Below are 15,445 nucleotides of genomic sequence, written 5' to 3' on the forward strand. Positions count from 1 at the left end.
TTTGACTTTTGGTAGACTCTCTGTGCCTACAGGTGGTTTCTGGTTTCGTCTCCAGGTACAGACAGCCTCAGAAAAACTAAGGCCCCTCATAAATAATAATATTCAGCTCACGACACGTGCAGAGTGTCCTGAGAAATTGAAAAAGTGCACAGTTTTTAAATTTTCGCAAGTAACATTGTGATCATTATTCTGTTGAAGACTCTCAGCGAACTCCAGACATGAAATGTGGCACGTGAAGTAGATGAATGTGAGGTAACTTGGGCTCAACACTTGATAGGTCTGGCCAACTTACGTGTCGGGTTTATATTTACGGTACGTTCAGCAACGATACCTGTCAGTTGCCGGCGGTTTTGTAACTTTTGATCAGTGACCTCCAGTGGGTGTGACCCACTAACAAGGCGATTTTATTTGCTTCGCTAGTTTTCTAGGAGGTAGCCTCAGAGTGTTGAAGGTCTGCTTGACTGTTGGCAGACTCTCTGCGCCTGCAGGTGGTTCCGTCTCAAGGTACAGCCTCAGAAGAACTGAGGCCCCTCAGGAATGAAACGTCTGAGCCCACGACACACGCAGAATTTATCGAGGAAATAAAAAAAGGAACAGGCTCAGTATCTGAATTTTTCACCAGTAACACGAGAGTCGTCATCTCTTCGGAGACTGTCTGGGAGTTCCAGCGAAGAAAGGTGGCACGCGAGGTCGGTGGACGAGCCCGCGGCAGCCAGGGGAGGCGGCCCGGCGCCTCCGGCCGGCGGCGCGGGGTGGTGGTCGGCGCTCGGGCCGTCACTGGACGACGCAGCGGCCGACGTCGTCGCCGGTGGCGGCGCCGATGCCGACGCTCCGGCGCACGAGCGCGGCGAGCCGCGACGCGCCCCCCGAGCCGGCGAGCCCCGCGTCGCGGCTGCCGCCGCCGCCGCCGCTGCTGCCCAGCGAGCAGGTCTTGGTGCGCATGATCATGAGGTCGGTCCGGATGGAGGGCCGGCGCACGTTGGGCGCCACGACGCCGCACGCGTCGCTGAGGCGCCGCTTGATGGACAGCGAGCACTTCTTGGAGCGGTGCTGCGGCGCGGGCGGCGGCAGCGCGCACGGGCTGCCGAAGCTGGGGTGCAGCCGGCGGTGGTGGTTGGGCGCCATCTCCAGCGGCAGCCCGGCCGCCAGGAACAGCTCGTAGAACAGGTCGTCCACGCGGATGTTGCGCTTCGCCGACGTCTCCACGAACACGCAGCAGTCGTCCTGGGTGTTGGCGTACGCCGTCGCCTCCTCCACCGTCACCGTCCTGCCGACACGAGCGGTTTGCCCCACGTCACTCCTGCAATCTTGCACAGTCACAGCGAAAAAGTGCATAGAAATCTGAACCAGGGATGCAAAAAACTGACCAGTTAAAACCGATACCAGTATTTTAGTTATGAATTACCGGGTTCGATTCCCGGCGGGGTCAGGGATTTTCTCTGCCTCGTGATGACTGGGTGTTGTGTGATGTCCTTAGGTTAGTTAGGTTTAAGTAGTTCTAAGTTCTAGGGGACTGATGACCATAGATGTTAAGTCCCATAGTGCTCAGAGCCATTTTTTAGTTATGAATTACCGGCATTTTTCGGTTCGAGGGACATTTCGTAAATAATGTACAGGTAATAACCCGCCAGGGTAGGGGTAGCCGAGCAGTATCGCAACCACCAGAAGCACTACGGCAACATGCTAAACATCATTTTTGAAAGAATGGGTGTCGGTTAAATATGTGGGCCCACTACAACACCTTGAACGAGAACGAACAGAACAAAATTAAAAGTCACTTGTGTTCTTATTATTATTTGCTATTACCTTGCTTCCGAAACTTCTATGTTACACGAAGAGTTTTTTTCAAAACATTTCGTTCAGAATTACTCCTGTTCGACTTCCAAAGTATTTGTGTGATTCAAGAAGAATTGTTAAGTTTTATCAGTGTTCAGTTTCTACTCAGAGAAGAGGTTTCTTTGTCTTTCTTACATCGGACAATGGGAGTTTTGTGTTATGATCTCTGCACACTTAGTGCTGTGACCCAACAGGGGACATGAAAAAAGGAGTGGGAGGGGTTTGGGCCGCGACGCACTGCCAGTGCCGTAAAGAGACCCCACTGCTAGTGCGGCGAGTACCCGCTGCTTCCTGGACTCGGGTAGGCGCGCCGGCCCCGGATCGAATCCGCCCGGTGGAATAACGACAAGGGTCGGTGTGCCAGCCAGCCTGGAAATCGATTTACTTTAGATGCAGACACTGATTCCATCCCTGGGGGTACGGGGTGGCGGCACGAAGGGTATCCGGCCACCCCTAAAGCTAACCATGCCAAATGCATTCTAGCCACACCGACCCTGCGATCGCTGCGGGACTATGGCGTAAGCGGCAAAAAGAAAGAAAGCACAGGTCGGTAATACTGTGGCTTGTTTCATGCAACAACAATTAAAATTACGTCATATGTAGTTGGTAGCTTGAAGAAGAAGCACATATTTTTGTTTTGTCCCTGTGTACTGTAACACAAAATTGGCAAGAGGTAGAAACGGACCCAGTAGGGGTTTCGGATACTGCGACTGTTCAAGGCTAGAGGTCGTACATCAAGATGGAAACTTTACGCTGCAAAAACCCGACAGAAATCCACAGTTCGTCAAGTGACGTTTGTGGTGAGTTTACAGTAGACCGTAATAGAGTTTGACGTAGGATTAATCGTTTTCGTGGTGGTCGCATGAACATAGACGATAATCCAAGACCCAGAAGACCAAAAACTTCAACAGATGAACGAAGTGTGAAAGTTTTGGCAGATGCTCTTGAAGAAGATCGCACAGACTTCTGAGGAATTTTCCCATCATCAGCATTCTGATAAACGAGTTGAAGAAAAGAAACATTTCCCCAAGATGGGTCCCACTTGCTCAGACAACGATTCTACCATGAAGGCCAAGGATTCTTGTGTCGAACTGTCGCTGCTCATAAAACCTGGATTAGAGACTTTGAACCGCAGTTGAAATCACTGTCCAATTAGTGAAGAGCTTCAGAGCCTACACGCCCAAAAAAATTTCGACGCGCTCAATTAAATCAAGCAAATGGTGACTTGTTTATGAATACCAAGGGAGCATCATGACAGATACAGTCCCAAGTAGAATAAGTGTCTCAGCAGTGTATTATCGTAACTTCACGCAAATCCTGCGCAGAAAAATGCACAAAACCCGACATCAGTTTCTCGAGGCTGGGCCACTCAATATCCACAATGCCAGCCCGCATATCGGCAATTTTGCTGTCCAAAAATTGCGTGAATACGGACGGGAAGCGCTACCACATCCTCCCTAAAGCTCGGACATGAGTCCCCAGGCTACCACTTGTTCGCGAAGTTGAAAAAAACCTATGGGTGGGGGTCGTTATCTCTCTTTGAAAGACCTTTCTATCACTGTTACCCGAGCCATTGGAAAAATGAACAGAAGTGATGGTCCGGATGAAATAACAGAGCTTCCGAGACGTTAGGATTCCGTCATAGGGAAGCAGGGAAACTATACTGAAGGACTGTAAAGAGATACTGAAAAAATAAACGAGTAATTAAAAAAACTTAGTGTGCATTATTTATGAAATGAATTTGTTTTGTCTCGGTTATAGCAGATGTTTTTTATTTTTCACTAATGGCCGAGTGAAAAAGTGAAATATCAATCAGTCACAGGTAAAATTTTTAGTTTTTAAATAAGCGTTTTTTTAAAATGAGTAATTTTTATTCGTAAAATTTGCATTGGTTTGAAATACTGCGTTATAGTAAAAAATCTGACGAGTGACTAGCGGTATTTCAATTACAATGTCGACATAACCGATCACATGGCATTAGAATTGGTAAAGCATTACTGAGAAACTAATGTCCTTTTTGCCAAGAGTCGTGGCTTAAGATACGCGTGTACACTCAATGTGCAAGACTCTCCCACACCTGGTCTATAAGGCAATTTTTCGCTACCATCGCTGGACATCTGTTGTATTGCAGAATGGCATCAATCCTAGCCTCGAAATGCTTTTACCAAGTGACGTAGCAATGAAGTACAGCGCTAAACTTGCCTTAAAAAATTAAAGATTTGTCTTCCATTTCTATGAAAGAATAAAACAGAAAGGAGATTATGGTAACACTAATAAATTAAATACTTAACAACAATTCAGTCAGAGTATACGGTAGCCGATCTGCTACCTGAACCCGCATAATATACCTTTATCGGTTGTAGCACTTAAAAACGGACAAATTAACTCGAAATACAGAGTTCTTCAACTTTAGTTTTTACCCTTTAGCACAGACTCAAATGGAGGTATGATCTCCGATTACAGCATGATTTTTGAGCAGAGTTTCAAAAAAATAGAATCAGTATGAGAATATTGGCGACTTTTTGTACAATTCCACCACTTATCGCTTCTCGAGAAAAGCAGCGGAAGGTGGATGGACTAAGGGTTTTTCTATTTACCTATTTAATTTAATATTTTGATTCCATTCATCTTGAAACTGAGTCAGTTTTTTTTCAATCTTCGTTCGATTTCTGCGTTTATTACAGGAAATAATAGGCATAAAAAACCGAAAAATCGATGGTTTCCGAAACCAGTTATTTTGAGCGGTTTTAACAGTCAGTTTAAAATGGCGTGGAAAGAAACCGATATAACCGAAAGGCGGCTGTTTCAGTGAGAACCACCATGCCTAACCTAAACTATTTCAATGGATGGTAACTTCCTTCCGTAAGGTCGTAGAAACGGCAAAGTTGTTTTAATGAGCTCAGTAGCTCTGGCAGAATCAGAGGTCCCTCCCGTTGTTGGCTAGTTGATTGTTTCTGCGCAGTGTTTATGTTCTCCCGGGAGTGGGAAGAGCCTCTGCTATGTTTTTGTAGCTCTGTAAGCTATTGTTCAAGAAAATACCGTAATGTATTGTTCACAATAATACTTAAAAATATCAGCATAATATTTTAAAATATAATTGAAAAAAGTATAAAAGAATGAAGGTAGGGTGGAACATCCCACAGTGTACTTATGAAAAATGGTGTCAGTGGCAAAGTTTTATGAAAGTCAGCTGTGAAGGGAAGCTTGGAAGCAATCAGATCTGTGAATGAAGTACTGGCTAAAGTCTACTAACTACTGAAGGAAAATAAGCTCTTCTACGATAATATAATGCTTTTATTAGAACAGTAAGCGTTAGCTATGTTTCTGATATAATCATTTGATATGTGGAAAGCCATATGAGGAGAAATATTGAAATAGATTTGAAATAAAATTTACAAGAGCGCAGATGAATTACTAATTTTAACACATTTTGCCTTGTATTCAATGAGTTGCGACACGGTCGAGAAAAAAATCCACGGTGATCCAGGAAGGTATTTACGTATTTATTCCAGTTATAGATCACAATCCTTTTTTTTTTACATAATTCTAGTCAATAATCGCATTCTTCAGACCTAATAAGATGCTTCATAGAGTCAACAAGTCCACTACAACTGTGTGTGTGTGTGTGTGTGTGTGTGTGTGGTATTTGTATTACTTATAAATACGACGAAGCTTTGATCGCACCATGTTTACATATGCTGACTCCCTATGAATAGAAAACTGTGTATACTCAGATCTGAAGACGGTCATTACTGACCGGCATTGAACTTGTGTCAAAATATTTCTTCATACGTAATTGGAATAAATATGTAAATTCAGCAATGTAAATTCAGAAATGTATTCAGCGACTTATTTTTTACATACAAAATACAGTAGGTAACTTTTGGCTTTGGTAGCACGTGGGACACGTGTTGGTCTCACCGCGAACTTCTAGACTGAGCCCCACACAACTGATTTCATCAAAGTGTACAGGCCTGAAGATGGCGTTGACGCAACGTCGAAACTAGTAGCGAAGTAAATAAAGAATCTTAAGTACAGCTGGAGGAATTTCATTTTTAATAAAAATTATACTAGCTGTGTCCCATCTTCATCCAGTTTAAATATGGGTGTACGAAGATTGAATGAATAAAAGTTTTTATTTGCTTTTAGGCCTCTTCCCACAGAGTCATCAATATACAATTTCTAACCTTTAATACTTAATTCTTGAAACTTCTTAGTATGTTTTTTAGCTGGTTTAAGTAGGTCGTATGTACCATTTTTGTTGAATTACGTGGAGAAATATAACTAGGTCGAAAATTCAGAATTAGACGTAATGTGCTACTGCGTTAAATCAGTTAAAAAAAGAGCAAAATTGTGATAAAACTGTAATGTAAGCTATACACCACATACCTAAATAGTTAATAGATTTGCATTGCTAATAGCAGCACTATCAACACAGATGCTGCATAGATCCTAAATGGGTCAGCTTTAGTTCCTGTATTAACTCGCGTAAATTAACAGACAAATTAAAATTTGCAACTTTCTTCTACTTTATTTTAACAGTAATTCATTGCATATTTCCTCTGACTGCACATCTCTAAATAACATGTTTAACTTCTCTGCACACCGTAGAGAGAGACTTCCTTGTATACCCTGTAGTCCTTGTCGCTAGGAGAGTCAGCGCAGATGCTGAAAGAGAACATTTTAACGCTGCCAGACGCCAAAACAGTGTTACAGATTGTTGTTCTCAACTGCCGCAAACAAAGAACAAGTGGTTCACATCCTTCGTAATTCCACATTCACAAAGTTGTGACTCAATAGCATGAATGCAGTATATACGCTGTCTGAATTCTTCCATAACAGCTCTTCGTGCACCTAGGTTTGCTTAGTATTGCTGGTGATATAGTGGCATAATGTTGCCTGTTGTTTTCGTGGAATCTGACAATTACTTGCTCCATTCATGTCTTCTTAGTTGTTTGTGTTTTTGTAGAAAGTCAAGCCAGTACTGTAATATTGCTTTCTGCGTCGTCACATATTATCTGTTTGGCGACACTAACTGCAATTTCGTTTCCTTTTATCCTACAGTAGCCATTGATACATACATTCTGAACTGCCGTTTATTGTTTTGGGGTTGTCTAAATACGTCTGCTATCCTGTATGCTACAGAATAATTAATTTTTTTCCGAGGTTTTGGTTCTAGCTGATGGTTGTGTAGTACCTCGTTAGTTTAAAACTTATAGGATATTGCGTTCATTGTTCCAAATGCATTGCCTGCGCCATCTTCATTCTTGGATCCATTTGCGTAAACAATAGCCGCACTATGGAAACCAAACTGTCGGTGCTAGGGCCAATGATACTTCTGGTTCTAAGGCCGAATTCTTAAAATGATATTCAAGACGTAGAGGTTTTATTGGGGACATTCATTTTTTTAAAAATCGTTCATTGTCTTCATGTGTACAGGTACATCAGGCGGCTTGTTCTTGTTAAGTCTTACACTAGTTTGTCCTGAACACATTTCATAAGGAATTATTGACCAAGGTACCTTCTTATCACTTCAACGAATGGTCCTGAGTTTATGTAGATGCCATGACTCCAGTGAAAATTGTAATAGCTTTGTATTGTTATTATTAATGAACAGAGTTGAATCACCTGCTCTCGAAAGTACTACTTTTGGCTCTATGATGTATATTTTTCTTTCATATAAAGAAAGAAGTTATCTTTGAAATAAATACCTACAGAATATGATCACTCTTTGGCGAATTACTGTTTCACGGACAAAGTAGTGGAGATCTGTTTTACCACGGTCACAGTCTGCTAACTTGTGAATTATGACCATGGTAATAGATGTGCCTTGAGGTAAGTTTTTCATGCTTGCTAATATTGAATGTTAAATGTTTTGATTAATGTTTTCGTTTGATGGGTTGATTGAGGGGTTATGGGACAAAACAGTGAGGTCACAAGTCCCGCGAAAATGTTTGTGGCTGAATACATACGGTTCTCGTATAATAGTTATAGTAACGCTAGTTTTTCAGAATTTCGTGACAGATACTTCTTTTCCTTATCAATGAGTTTAATGCCCTGGTTCCTTCCTTTCTATCATCACAGTGTGTTGGAAAGTGTTAGGAACTGAAGGTCATGTATCAGTTACTAATTATTTCATTTAACTGTTGTAGATAATTTTTCAGAGTGACTTAAGATAAAGTTTGCGGTCACGTTGTAACCCTTTGGTCTCGTCCTATTGCCTTTTATAGAAAAGAGTATGAAACCGGACTATATAACAAATACGTTTTCTGCCATCACATTTTGGGTCTAATAATCATTATATTAGATCACATGATAACCAAGATTATAGATACAATTAAAATAATGAAAGTACATAAAATCTCGAGCTTCTGACATGTAATAGTTATATTGAACCCAAGGTACGTTGGCGAATTGATGAGTGGTAAGTGTCATCGGTACTACTGTGATGGGGTAGACACTTGGACAATTGAAACCTTATCCACAAATTAAATATGGTTAAATGATGATGGCGTCCTCTTGGGTAAAATATTCCGGTGGTAAAATAGCTCCCCATTCGGATCTCCGGGCGGGGACTATTTAGGAGGACGTTGTTATCAGGAGAAAGAAAACTGGCGTCCTACGGGTCGGAGCGTGGAATGTCAGACCCCTTAATCGGGCAGGCACGTTAGAAAATTTAAAAAGGGAAATGGATAGGTGAAAGTTAGTTGTTGTTCTGGTTGTGGTCTTCAGTCCTGAGACTGGTTTGATGCAGGTCTCCATGCTACTCTATCCTGTGCAAGCTTCTTCGTCTCCCAGTACCTACTGCAGCCTACATCCTTCTGAATCTGTTTAGTGTATTCATCTCTTGGTCTCCCTCTACGATTTTTACTCTCCACGCTGCCCTCAAATACTAAATTGGTGACCCCTCGATGTCTCAGAACATGTTCTACCAACCGATCCTTTCTTCTAGTCAAGTTGTGCCACAAGCTCCTCTTCTCCCCAATTCTATTCAATACCTCTTCATTAGTTATGTGATCTACCCATCTAATCTTCAGCATTCTTCTGTAGCACCACATTTCGAAAGCTTCTATTCTCTTCTTGTCTAAACTATTTATCGTCCACGTTTCACTTCCATACATGGCTACACTCCATACAAATACTTTCAGAAACGACTTCCTGACATTTAAATCTATACTCGATGTTAACAAATTTCTCTTCTTCAGAACCGCTTTTCCTTGCCATTGCCAGTCCACATTTTATATCCTCTCTACTTCGACCACCATCAGTTATTTTTCTCCCCAAATAGCAAAACTCCTTTACTACTTTAAGTGTCTCATTTCCTAATCTAATTTCCTCAGCATCACATGATTTACTTCGACTACATTCGATTATCCTCATTTTGCTTTTATCGATGTTCATTTTATACCCTCCTTTCAAGACACTGTCCATTCCGTTCAACTGCTCTTCCAAGTCCTTTGCTGTCTCTGACAGAACCTCAAAGTTTTTATTTCTTCTCGTTGGATTTGAATACCTACTCCGAATTTTTCTTTTTCCTTTACTGCTTGCTCAATATACAGATAGAATAACATCGAGGATAGGTTACAACCCTGTCTCACTCTCTTCCCAACCACTGCTTCCCTTTCATACCCCTCGACTCTTATAACTGCCATCTGGTTCCTGTACAAATTGTAAATAGCCTTTCGCTCCCAGTATTTTACCTCTGCCAATTTCAGAATCTGGAAGAGAGTATTCCAGTCAACATTGTCAAAAGCTTTCTCTAAGTCTACAAATGCTAGAAACGTAGGTTTGCCTTTTCTTAATCTTTCTTCTAAGATAAGTCGTAGGGTCAGTATTGCCTCATGTGTTCCAACATTTCTACGGAACCCAAACTGATCTTCCACGAGGTCGGCTTCTATAAGTTTTTCCATTCGTCTGTAAAAAATTCGCGTTAGTACTTTGCAGCTGTGACTTATTAAACGGATAGTTCGGTAATTTTCACATCTGTCAACACCTGCTTTCTTTGGGATTGAAATTATTATATTCTTCTTGAAGTCTCATACATCTTGCTCGCCAGATGATTTAGTTTTGTCAGGGCTGGCTCTCCCAAGGCTGTCAGTAGTTCTAATGGAATGTTGTCTACTCCCGGGGCCTTGTTTCGACTCAGGTCTTTCAGTGCTCTGTCAAACTCTTCACGCAGTATCATTGATATTCATGTTCATGTTAGATATAGTGAGAATTAGAGAAGTTCGGTGGCAGGAGGAACAAGACTTCTGGTCAGGGTTATAAATACAAAATCAAATAGGGGTAATGCGGGAGTAGGTTTAATAATGAATAAAAAAAATAGGAATGCGGGTAAGATACTACAAACAGCATAGTGAACACATTATTGTGGCCAAGATAGACACGAAGTGTGGTGTCGCCGCCGGACACCACGCTTGCTGGGTGGTGGCCTTTGGGTCGGCCGCGGTCCGTTAGTGCACGTCGGACCCGCGTGTCGCCGCTGTCGGTGGTTGCGGATCGAGCGCCGCCACACGGCAGGTCTAGTCTACAGAGACTCCCTAGGCCTCGCCCCAGTTGTACAACCGACTTTGAAAGCTATGGTTCACTGTCTACATACGCTCTCATTTGCAGAGACGACAGTTTAGCGTAGCCTTCAGCTACGGCATTTGCTACGACCTAGCAAGGCGCCATATTCAGTTACTATAATTACTATTTTCAAGAATGTATTCTGAACAGATAATATTGTGAATCATGTACCGTCAAGGGCGACGTTCATCATTAATGGATTAAAGTTAAGTATCAAACTAATTACTTTCTGAATTCTCATTCCTTGTCATGTTCCAGACCTCACGTCAGTATAGTTCTTCCCTCCTCACGCCAGCCTTCTTGAGCTAAAACGCGTGCATTTCGGCCTCCATTCGTAACACGGTGTTGGCTCTCCTAGAACACTAAACGAAGCCCATGCCTACCACAGTAGTACAAGTTTATATTCCAACTAGCTCCGCAGATGACGAAGAGATTGATGAAATGTATGATGAGATAAAAGAAATTATTCAGATAGTGAAGGGAGATGAAAATTTAATAGTCGTGGATGACTGGAATTCGATAGTAGGGAAAGGAAGAGAAGGAAACGTAGTAGGTGAATACGTAATAAGGGTAAGGAATGAAAGAGGAAGAATTTTGCACAGAGCATAACTTAATCATAGCTGACGCTTGGTTCAAGAATCATAAAGGAAGGTTGTATACGTGGAAGAAGCCTGGAGACACAGGAAGGTGTCAGATAGATTATATAATGGTAAGACAGAGATTTAGGAACCAGGTTTTAAATTGTAAGACATTTCCAGTGACAGATGTGGACTCTGACCACAATCTACTGTAGATTAAAACCGAAGAAACTGCAAAAAGGTTGGAATTTAAGGAGATGGGACCTGGATAAATTGAAAGAACCAGGGGTTGTAGAGAGTTTCAAGGAGAGCATTAGGAAACGATTGACAAGAATGGGGGAAAGAAATATAGTAGAAGAAGAATGGGTAGCTTTGAGAGATGAAATAGTGAAAGCGCCAGAGGATCAAGTAGGTAAAAAGGCAAGGGCTAATAGAAATCCTTGGGAAACTGAAGAGATATTGAATTTAATTGAGAAAGGAGAAAATAAAAAAAATGCAGTAAATGAAGCAGGCAAAAAGGAATACAAACATCTCAAAAATGAGATCGACAGGAAGTGCAAAATGGTTAAGCAGGGATGGCTAGAGGACAAATGTAAGGATGTAGAGGCTTATCTCACTAGGGGTAAGATAGATACTGCCTACAGGAAAGTTAGAGAGACCTTTGGAGAAAAAAGAAACATCTGCATGAATATCAAGAGCTCAGATGGAAACCCAGTTCTAAGCAAAGAAGGGTAAGCAGAAAGGTGGAAGGAGTATATAGAGGGTCTATACAAGAGCGATGTTCTTGAGGACAATGTTATGGAAATGGAAGAGGAGGTAGATGAAGATGAAATGGGAGATATGATACTGCGTGAAGAGTCTGACAGAGCACTGAAAGACCTGAGTCGAAACAAGGCCCCGGGAGTAGACAAGATTCCATTAGAACTACTGATAGCCTTGGGAGAGCCAGCCCTGACAAAACTAAACCATCTGGTGAGCAAGATGTATGAGATAGGCGAAATACCCTCAGACTTCAAGAAGAATATAATAATTCCAATCCCAAAGAAAGCAGGTGTTGACAGATGTGAAAATTACCGAACTATTAGTTTAATAAGCCACAGCTGCAAAATACTAACACGAATTCTTTACAGACGAATGAGAAAACTGGTAGAAGCCGACCTCGGGGAAGATCAGTTTGGATTCCGTAGAAATATTGGAACACGTGAGTCAATACTGACCCTACGACTTATCTTAGAAAATAGATTAAGGAAAGGCAAACCTACGTTTCTAGCATTTGTAGCCTTAGAGAAAGTTTATGACAATGTTGATTGGAATACTCTCTTCCAGATTCTGAAATTGGCAGGGGTAAAATACTGGGAGCGAAAGGCTATTTACAATTTGTACAGGAACCAGATGGCAGTTATAAGAGTCGAGGGGTATGAAAGGGAAGCAGTGGTTGGGAAGAGAGTGAGACAGGGTTGTAACCTATCCTCGATGTTATTCTATCTGTATGTTGAGCAAGCAGTAAAGGAAAAAGAAAAATTCGGAGTAGGTATTCAAATCCAACGAGAAGAAATAAAAACTTTGAGGTTCTGTCAGAGACAGCAAAGGACTTGGAAGAGCAGTTGAACAGAATGGACAGTGTCTTGAAAGGAGGGTATAAAATGAACATCGACAAAAGCAAAATGAGGATAATCGAATGTAGTCGAAGTAAATCATGTGATGCTGAGGAAATTAGATTAGGAAATGAGACACTTAAAGTAGTAAAGGAGTTTTGCTATTTGGGAGAAAAATAACTCATGATGGTCGAAGTAGAGAGGATATAAAATGTAGACTGGCAATGGCAAGGAAAAGCGGTTCTGAAGAAGAGAAATTTGTTAACATCGAGTATAGATTTAAATGTCAGGAAGTCGTTTCTGAAAGTATTTGTATGGAGTGTAGCCGTGTATGGAAGTGAAACGTGGACGATAAATAGTGTAGACAAGAAAAGGATTGAAATTTCGAAATGTGGTGCTACAGAAGAATGCTGAAGATTAGATGGGTAGATCACATAACTAATGAGGAGGTATTGAACAGAATTGGGGAGAAGAGAAATTTGTGGCACAACTTGACTAGAAGAAGGGATCGCTTGGTAGGACATTTTCTGAGGCATCAAGGGATAACCAATTAAGTATTTGAGGGCGGCGTGGAGCGTAAAAATCGTAGAGGGAGACCAGGAAATGAAAACACTAAGCAGATCCAGAAAGATGTAGGTTGCGGTAGGTACTGGGAGATGAAGAAGCTTGCACAGGATTGAGTAACATGGAGAGCTGCATCAAATCAGTCTCTGGACTGAAGACCACAATATCAACATCAACAGTCTACAAATAGGTTAAAGGCGCAGAAAATGGGGATTGTGACACCGCATACTGAAGATGTCATGGGCAGACGACGTGAAGTATTCCACTGTATTGGTATAAATCTTGAAGTCGCCATTGAAACATCATCAAACGTAGGAAAGCAGCGTATTTTGGGCCTATAGTCAGAAGTGAGAAATACACAGTTCGCCACAAAAGGAAAGATAAAAATAAAAGTGGGACTTGACAGAAAAGCGTTTATCATTGTTCCAGAATCTTCGAGAGTGGCTCGACATCTCAGATATTGCCACATTGATCAGAACAGTTGGGAATAGCGAAGAATACTCCAAAATGGTCAGGAAGTGTCTGTAAAGAGACTCGCTCAAACTGGAAGAGGTTATCATACTGTGCTATTTCAAGGCATAAAGGTAAAAAGTAGTTATCAAAAACATTTCGACTCTGACACGATTTGTTGTAGTAGAATTTCGAGAAATGGCACATCGATGGTTAAATGTAGTACCATAGATTTAAAACTTAAGTCTTAGTTGTGAACTGGATCATTGATTTGATCACAGATTTTTCACAGCTGAGGTGTGTGTGGATCTTCATTGATTACGTAAAAATGAGAACTTCGAGATGAGCTTGGAACGTATGGAGGAAAACAAGTGACTGTTTGAAATTTCAAGTCGGTGTATCATAGGTTGTGCCTTTGATAATTGACTGCCAACGGAAGGAAGGGGTGTGGTTTAGAGTGGCGATTTTCCACACAATTATAACGTTTCCAAAATGGTCGTAACTGTTGGTTCACATCTGTTGCTGTATAATTTTTCAAGAAGAACCCTCTTCTGTGTGTTAAGCGCTATTCCGCCTTCGCAATCTTTTCCATGATTTTCTTAGCGCATCTTCGACAATCGAGATTAAAGATTAAGTAGCTGTTCGATGCACGTTCATTTTCTGGAACTAATTCTGTGTGGTCTGCGCAGTCTGTAAGTGCCCTTGGAGAGCGCTGTGGTCGAATAATCGCCCTACTGCGTCTGTAGCGTGTGATCTAATGGATCGCTTCTTAGCGTGCTCAAGGTACGCCGGGAAATCCTGGCAGTGCGCTGTATGATGAAGTGCGTGTCCTGCGTAAGGGAGGTTAGGGGAAGGGCCCAGAATATTGCTGGTCTGCCCTGAACTTCACTTTTGCACCTCCACTGATTACAGCCAAACGGATTGCTTTAAACGATCTGTATTCATTGTGCACCGAATATTTTGTTTGACATAGGTTATGGGGGATAGGACGTCAAACGGGCCGACTTGGAGTAGGAGAGGCACCACAGGACATTTTAATTTCCACTGTCTATACTTTTACAAGTAAATTCATAAAACTTTGTCAGCATGACCAGGAAGGCTTCAGGGTTCACACTCGTTGCAGCGGAAGTTCAAAAACATAACAAAATAATTTTTTTACATGTGAAATTTCATCATTTTTTCACTTGCTATTGGCTGCATTTGTTGCTATAGGTACACTTTTCTTCATAAGGAAGAGAGACTGTTCGATGAATTTTGCACAGCATACAAACCATACTTACAGGTGTCTGAAACTCTAGAATCTATTTAATTTATGAAAAAATTGAATGAGCTGTTACGTTTTAAACTTTATATTTAGAAAAAAATCAAATTTTGTAGTTAATTATCTCAATTTTTACCACAGTTTTAATAGATTTGGAAAATTCGAGAGCTTCATACACCTGTAAGTATGGTTTGTATGCTGTGCAAAATTCATCAAAGAATCACTCTTACTTGTGAAGAAAAATGTACCTATAGCAACAAATGCAGCCAATAGTAAGCAAAAACGATGAAATTTCACATGTAAAAAAATTTATTTTGTTATGTTTTTGAATTTCCACTGCTATGAGTGTGAATCCCGAATCCTTCCTGGTCATGCTGACAAAGATTTATGAATTTATTTGTAAAAGTATAGACAGTGGAAAATAAAATGTCCTGTGGTGCCTCTCCTGCTCCAAGTCGACCTGTTTGACGTCCTACCCCCCCCCCCCCCCTTTTTCCATAAAACAGGAATAGATGGCCGTAGGGGAGAGATGACCGATGGCTGTAGCTCTCCAGTTACACGATTTACAGCGCTGCTAGTCAGTTGATAGTAAA

General features: G+C 41.5%; 1 protein-coding gene across 1 annotated transcript in view; it reads right to left on the reverse strand.

Moving 5' to 3' along the window:
* Window positions 1-774: 774 nt before the first annotated feature.
* LOC126474763 (GTP-binding protein Rhes) overlaps window positions 775-15,445 on the reverse strand; it is a 626,634-nt gene continuing 611,963 nt past the window's right edge. Inside the window, exon 4 of the mRNA XM_050102240.1 lies at window positions 775-1,267. Within this exon, the coding sequence (XP_049958197.1) occupies window positions 775-1,267 (493 nt within the window). The remainder of the gene's footprint in view (window positions 1,268-15,445) is intronic.

Source organism: Schistocerca serialis, chromosome 4, assembly GCF_023864345.2.
Source record: "Schistocerca serialis cubense isolate TAMUIC-IGC-003099 chromosome 4, iqSchSeri2.2, whole genome shotgun sequence".
Lineage (NCBI taxonomy): Eukaryota > Metazoa > Arthropoda > Insecta > Orthoptera > Acrididae > Schistocerca > Schistocerca serialis.